The sequence below is a fragment of the Clytia hemisphaerica genome, unplaced genomic scaffold (genome assembly GCF_902728285.1).
Source record: "Clytia hemisphaerica strain Z4C2 unplaced genomic scaffold, Clytia hemisphaerica genome assembly, whole genome shotgun sequence".
Lineage (NCBI taxonomy): Eukaryota > Metazoa > Cnidaria > Hydrozoa > Leptothecata > Clytiidae > Clytia > Clytia hemisphaerica.
In genome coordinates this window covers 404231-411940 of record NW_027104391.1, presented here as the reverse complement: position 1 = coordinate 411940, position 7710 = coordinate 404231, and the positions used below count along the sequence as shown (strand labels likewise).

Genomic DNA, 7710 nt, shown 5'->3' with positions numbered 1-7710 from the left:
TCAGGTTTGAGTTGTTTTAAATGCCATAGCAGCCTGAACTATTGATTTTCCAGCCCTGAAAGTCAGATATTGAAAACTTATCATTTATTTATTTTTTGTTTTCCGTAAATCAAAAATTTTGAAATGGTCGGTAAAAATATAAAAAATTAAAGTGAAAGAATTATACATTTAGTCAGGACTGTAAAAATTCTTCATTTATACAAATGAAATTTCGGAGTAGGTCAATACCGTGGCTTGTTAGTGCCGTGTGTAAACTATTTATACTTATAGGTTCTAAGTCAACTTACAAGTACTAAGTCGACTTATAAATTAAGTTGATTTCTAGAAGTACTAAGTCGATTTAGAAGTACGAAGTTATATAAGTCAACTCCGTAAGAAGCGCGCCTTTCATTGTAATATATAAAAGGGGTACATATTGACGTGCAAAGCAAGGGTGGGCATATACAATATTACTTCGAATAAACGCCCGGGGTGTTTATTTAATTTTTCGATTTTAGGAGGGGCGTTTATTCGAGGGGGCGTTTAAAAGAAGTTTATTGAATTATTTTAGTCTAAAGTTGAATATTTAGAGCAAATATACCCTTTGTTTTAGTTCTTTATCAGGATTTTAGTGCAAAATTTCTTTGGTTCAACGACTAAAATTGCATCGAAAACTGCCCTGGTTACAAGAAATGATTAAAATCTTCCTTTTCGAACCCAATCAACACTGGTATTGAAGTATTAAAGTCAGAAGTTTCTAATAAACACCCCTACCCTAGAAGTGCATTCATTCAAAGGGGCGTTTATTCGAAGTAATACGGTAATGTTGTGTACGACAATAATGGGCATTAATGACAATAATGATATGCATTTAAAGCAGAAAAATGAGTGTAATGTAAAGCTCAAGAAAGTGTAGACTATGCTATAGTCTAAGACAAATTCGAAAAATAAAGAAATAACCTCAAAGACGCAAATTAGCAGTCGGGTGGAAATTTTGTCCGCGTGGGCGAAAAATAGTCAGAGGGGCTCAATGTCTTAAACAATGTCCGTAAACACAGACGCTATTTTCCGCCGCGCAACATATTACGTTTTATAATATACAACTATGTTATATCGTAATATCATAATAATATATTACACGGACGATAGCATCGTCTAAAGAAAGTGTTGTTGTTGTGGTGTTTGGTTGTTGTGTAAGATCAATTCATAATATGCAATTTTTCGATTTTGATTCGGGTCCAGACCTTTTTTAAATTTCACTAGATACATGCCAGAGAGGGTCCCGCACATTTTATCAATTTGGCAATTAAGTCGACTCTTGGCACTACTATGTCCGACTTAGAAACCCTAAGTATAAGTAGTTTAAACATGGCACCAACAAGCCACGGTAGATTAATTAATGGTTAACCATTTGACAGTAACGATTGACTTCCAATTGATGTTGATGGATATCTAAATGAGAAAATCTCGTCAAAGAAATCCTTAAATTATTGATCTAAGGAGAGGGAGAGGGGAGGAGGGCAAAATTGAAAACTGTGGGAGTCTCTTTTTAATCCCTTATATGGTAGGAAACACTCTTCATTATAACTTTTTAACACCTTCCAGATCGGCCACTGATAGGGAAAATCACAGCTTCATTCACATGATTTTAGCCAACTAAAATTCATAAGCTGGTGTATATATAAGCTGTGATGTATACAGTATTACATGAATATAGCAAAAGTTTTGAGTTGGCCTAATCCCAAGTCAAAGTTCATCAGAAAGTAAAAGCTCGTTAATCGATCGGAGATGATGGAATTAAAGTTTTTCACTTTCCTGCTCCTGATACCTTTTAGTATTAGTGCGCAGGCCCAATTCTATATAACGGAAGAAGATATAACATTTTCAACAACTTCAAATGAGAACGGAGAAGCACCATCAACTGCTGTCTCCTCCACTGAGTGTATTTTGAAATGTAAAACTACTGATTCTTCAACGACAGCTTATTTTGTTGAAGAAGTATCGAAATGTTTTTGTCTTGTGAATGAAACTCAAGATATATTTTCCAATGATATCACGATCAATGGGACGCTGTATAAGCCAGAACCTGTAAGTAAGACGAAAATTATTCACCTATCAACCTTGAAAGTGCGAGGAGACTGGGTTCGAGTTTTAGGCCATGTTCAGACGTTATGGTTCCGTTCCGTTCCGAAGCAAGTGTGAACGTCAAAATTCGAAACGTCAAAAAAGAAGACGTTACAAAGCAAAACGGTTTCGCTCCACTTTTTTCATCGGAACGGAACTGCTCTGTTTTCTTTCTCCGAAACATTCCAAAACCAATATGAGCACACTCGATTTGTAACGAGAATCATACCGGAGCAAAACAGAACAGTAACGTGTGAACTAGCCTATCTATATCCCAACACGCGATTTTTTTATCACCGGAACGGTGTCGAGGAAAAAGCCGTGGTCGTCTGGCGTCAAAATGTCTGAAGTCGTTGCACTAAGACAATGTTCAGATGTTACTGTTCCGTTTCGCTCCGGTTTGATTTTTTGTTACGGATCGAGAGTGTTCATATTGGTTTCGAAACGTTTCGGAACAAGAAAACGGAGCAGTTCCGATGAAAAAAGTGGAGCAAATATGTCTCCATTTATTTTGCTTTGTAACGTCTTCTTTTTTGACGTTTTGAATTTTTGATGCTAACAGTCTTATGGCTCCCGAAACAGAGACGGCCCCCAAAACGGAGGTCGTCATTAAAATGAGGATTCTAACCCGTAGATTTATCAGACGTCTAATTCTGATTTTTGCTTATTTTGAAAGAATGATGATTATACTTAAAAATGAGCATGTTTTTGATGGTTTGAGACGGATTCAAAATAATATATTTGTGTCTGAAGGAAATATTTAAACACCAAAATTAGATAAAAATTGCATATACCTCATTCTAGCTCCTTGGATAGTGAAAATAAGTTATGAAAATGGGGTATAGGAAACTTTCTACACCTAATGCAAAAACGGCAAATTCCGTCATTTTTTTACAAAATGTAGGAGAAAAATACCTTTAAAGCTTATTATTTTCAGTTTCAGTTAAGCTGTTTTTCTAAAAATTTCATAGCATCTTCCATACATGAATGGAACTATTTTCAAAAGAAATTTGATTAAAATGTTGTTAAATCAAAATTCTCATTTCGAAAATTTCTAAATTTTCAGTTTGGATCATCTTTGCATCATCGAAAATCTTGAAATATTTTATAAAAGTCATAAATTTTACATCCTTCGGCTTATAAATTTAAGGGAAAATATAAATATGTTCATAGTTTCTCCCCCTATTACCACTGGGCTTGATAATTTGATTTTAACTACACCTACGTTTTGGGGGCCCCAAGCCTCCGTTTTGACAACCAGGAAGTATACTCTAAAAATTTTATCAAACAAACTAATGCCCAAAACCCTCTAAATCATATTTCAAAACTATGGTCAAAATTTTGTATTCATATCTTAAAGATATCTCAAGAAATCGCTAAAATTGCAAACCTCCGTTTTGGGAGCCATTAAAAAAAGCTACCTATCTTTAAGCGAATGAAAAATATTGCTGAAATTGAAAATTTTGAAAAAAAACTTATGGGAAATAAAGTAGAGATGTTAAAGTTTTTCATGGAGCAAAAATTTTTGTAAAACGTCTTTTTCTTTTGATTTGAGAGAAATTTTAAATTCGATCGACGTTTTGGGGGCCACATACTGTACACTTGTTTATTCGGACCCGTTTCGTTTCGGAGCGAAATGGAACCGTGACGTCTGAACGTCGATGGTCTGAACATGACCTAATTCTCAAAGACAACGAATGTTGACGTCATTACGTAACGTGTACCTTTGAAAGCTCTCCCACACAGTTAGCGCAGTTTTTAGTTCGTCAGAACATAATTATTTTTACTCTCATTGATTATTTGATAAAGAAAACTTAGCCTGTGGATCTCAGGGTTAAAAAATTGTTTTTCGTACGTATCAAAATAAAAGGCTTGAAGTTGCTTTTCTGACCAAGTTTTTTTGCGAGCAAGTGAACCAAAAACAACGTCTGCGTTAGTTTTGTTGCTTAGATTAGTCATCAGACAAAATTTCCATTTTTTATTTGTAATGGAACGATATAACTGTTCTTTCTTTAGAAAATGACATCATGCGGGCAAGTCAAGGACAGATCTCGTTTCTCAACAAACCCTGAAACAGGTTTCTACACACTTGACAAAGACAATGTACCAACTGACGTATTCTGTGATTTCACAAACCAAGGGAAACCTTCTTGTAAACATCTGAAAGAATTTTGTCCAACTTGTGCATCAGGATTTTACACTTTTGAAATCGAAAATGAATTGAATAAGGTTTATTGTGAAATGGATGTCGATGGAGGTATGAAGCATATGCATTCTTATCTTTTAAGCTAAAACACAACGTTGTTGCAAAATTTGTCACACATTCCCTTAACTCTTTCTAGACGTGTGGGCCAATATTCTGAGTTTTTTTCTTTTTTCAAAAAGTGAAATTTTCTCTCCCGCGAAGGGTTAATATTGCAATAGATCAGCCACTCTTCCAACCTCGTTCCCATGTATCTCAGACTTTATTTACGTTACTGGTACGCATAGGCCTTTTCAAAAGGTATGTTCCCAAGTTATTATTTTCAAGATGCTACCTTGGGATTTTCCAGGTATTTTGAGGGTAACCTTTCGGAACGGAAAGATTTGGGAGAACAACGGCTGGCTTTCTTGTTTTTTTTTGTCCATTGAAGTGCTCAAAAGATCATCCATTTACAGGTTACATTTTTCATTCCCCCTCTGCGAGGTTTGGCCTCACACAAAAATAAGATGAAAAGTCAAATCAATCAAGTCAACTCCTTTATGTACGTTTTGGAAGCAAGGTAGATTGTATCACAGACCTGTCGCAGGCAAGTGATATCTTCACCCCTGTATCACAGACCCGCTGAAACCCCAGCCCCACTGGAAAATTTGGAAACAATTTCGTCCCGGTTGGGAGAGTACCCTGGAATTTCAGCCCCACTAGGAAATAGACTTTGATTTCATACCCATTCGAAATTCCCTGCTCAAAAACTGCACTCCAAAACCATGCTCACTGGATTTTTCAACAATATAATTTCTATCCCCATTGGAATTACACTAGGAATTTTTATCCCACTAAGGAAAAAAAGTTCCACCGGGGCTGTGAGACAGGGTATCTATAGCGAATACGAATTCAGCTTAGGTTGAAAACTTTATACACAGTAAAGTAATATCATCATCCATTATTTCGATACTCTTCAAGGTGGCTGGTTGATGTTTGGAAACTTGGAAATCATCCCAGATGCAACATCTTTAGACTCTGCTAACGATGCTGTTCAAAACCCATCATCTATATCTGAACTTCAAAATGTGCAATCGGGATCTTTCTACTTGGCACCCACAGAACTCCAAAAGCTTTACAAATCTTCTGGATACAGTGAAATGCGTATTATGTGTTACAAAAAATGGCATATGCGGACCCTAGATGTCGTTTTGACTGGCCTTAAATTCGTTGACTGGATGGTTAGTGGTTTCAAGAAAACTGGATTGTGTGGTGATGTGCGATTTCTACCAATGGATGATTCATTCACATCTGTTCAAGCTTGTTCTGGATTGAAATTCGGTGGAATTCATCTTATTTATGAGCCGAACCGATACCACGTGGTCCTGGGATATCATGGCACGAAATGGAGCTGTGATGATTCTAAAGGGAATGCAGGTTATACTACGGCTGGCAAGTGGGAGTTGTACGTACGCTAGTTGAACGGAATTTCTTTTCGTTTTTACTTGGATTTCTCATTAAAACCTATTTTATATGATTAGTACATCCTGTTACATGCTATTTTCATACAATCCTGTTTAGATTTCAACTCAAGAAAGACAGAAATCGATTTTTTGATATCATTCAATTGACTTGGAATCTGTTCTAGCAGTGCCGTAGGAAGCATTTTCATATTGGGGGGCTGAAGTTTAGTGACACCGCGAGGGCCAACCATGGTTTGGCCCGAGGAGGGAAATTTTGAAAATTGAGCTCTAGATTGCTTAAAAATACACTCAAAACAGGCACTTAAAAAATGATTATGACAAATTAAAAAAGAAAAACTTTGCATTTTGCAAAATAACCATTTTTGCCCCCCCCCCCCCAGTTGCTACGGCACTGTCTAGTGATCGTACCTTGGAAAAACTTATAATCTCAATTCGCAGAACGCAGTGTTCAACAATAAAAAGTTCATTACTGCAGTGACGTACAAAATATACTAAAAATACGAATCCTATGAAATAGGCTAATATTTTAGGCTATGGTCGCGACCCGTAAACAATTAATCAAGTTGGTCTCGCATAAAGAGAAACGTGAAATTAATCTAAAGTATATTTAACTATTTAATACCACATGCACACATTTTGATGATATCTTCGTTATTCGCCTTCTTTTTGAAGGTAACATGGGAATAAAATCACGTGAACTATTTTGAGTAATTACATGTTTTGACTGCATTGATATCATTTTGCAACCCGTGGTATTCAATTTATTTCTATGTTTTAAGTGAGAACTAGTCTTCCATCTGAAAAAATGACGGTTGGTTCGAAGGGTTTCCAATGTTTGAAAAGCTATATTTAACGTAACTTGCGAAACATTAACCACAAAAGTTCTACAATCAGGGTCATAATATATTGGCACTTTTGGCTAATTTACAATTTTTCGAAAATTGAAGTTCGAGCGAGAATGTCAATTTTTAGGCCTTCAACTTGATTTCATCAAGTATTTTGATCTGGGAGGGATTTATGGGTTTCTAGGCTATATTTCAAGCCCTACTAGACCATTTTTGAACTTTTGGATCCTCAGATCCTAAGGTCCTAAGTCTTAAGTCTAGCGTTAAAACTCAGAGTTAAAACTCTACCCTTCGAACCTACTTTAGAGCACTTACAAATCGATTGTGGTTTCAAAACACCCCGGTGAATTTCCCTTTTGTGCCAAATATTTTGTCCCTGATTGTAGTCCTAGTTTTTTCTTTCTATAAAAATATTCTTTATAAGAATTTTCATGATGAAAATGGCCAAAAAATTAAGAATATCGTAAGAATATTGCCCTTATGAAAATTCTCAATTCTTTTTTAGGAATATATTTCTGCTGTTATAATTTTCTATTTCATTTACTTTTACTTTACATAGCTGTTTAATACTTTGTATTTATTCTTTTGTTTTTTTGTGCATACACATAAAGAAAGTCTTCTGAATTCTTACATTACTCTTCGATGTTTTTGAGACTATGACTGGTAAAATCTAAAAATTAACCTTAAGAGTATGTTAAGAATATTATGTGATGGCTTTGACCAAAAAGCGAAGAATATCCACGATGAAATGGATAAAAGCGTGTATTCAAACAAAATCTAACCACACGGTAAAATTTGCAGATGCCAAATAACTCACCAATTACCACTATGAGGTATTTAGTTAATGACCAATTACAAATCAGCAGTTGCTCAAAAATGACGTCATTAGATCATTAGATGATGTCATTATAATCAACTCATGGTGTTTTCTCAATAGGGAGAGCAATTGCTATAGTTTTTCTCTAAGATTGCAACATTTTGTAGGTTTTAATTGAAGATTGCTTTATGACGAAGGTTATTAGGCAGACACCATTGCTCTGCATAAAATAAGCATCCGAATAGTTTCCTGTCACACCTAGTCTGAATCGCAGACCTC

At 35.5% G+C, this 7710-nt stretch overlaps 1 protein-coding gene across 1 annotated transcript; it reads left to right on the top strand.

Moving 5' to 3' along the window:
- The first annotated feature begins 1770 nt into the window (after positions 1–1770).
- LOC136819931 (uncharacterized) lies at positions 1771–6105 on the top strand. Its single transcript, XM_067076172.1, has 3 exons — positions 1771–2067; positions 4120–4360; positions 5267–6105. Exons 1-3 carry the CDS (start codon positions 1771–1773, stop codon positions 5761–5763), a joined length of 1035 nt encoding a protein of 344 aa, XP_066932273.1. The 3' UTR covers positions 5764–6105.
- Positions 6106–7710: the final 1605 nt, after the last annotated feature.

What these genes read in the sequence shown, in the direction of transcription:
- LOC136819931 (XM_067076172.1), top strand. Translation starts at nt 1,771, where the DNA reads ATGGAATTAAAGTTTTTCACTTTCCTGCTCCTGATACCTTTTAGTATT. An exon ending in CGCTGTATAAGCCAGAACCT is followed by an intron (nt 2,068 to 4,119) that starts GTAAGTAAGACG and finishes TTCTTTCTTTAG; the next exon opens with AAAATGACATCATGCGGGCA. An exon ending in TGAAATGGATGTCGATGGAG is followed by an intron (nt 4,361 to 5,266) that starts GTATGAAGCATA and finishes ATACTCTTCAAG; the next exon opens with GTGGCTGGTTGATGTTTGGA.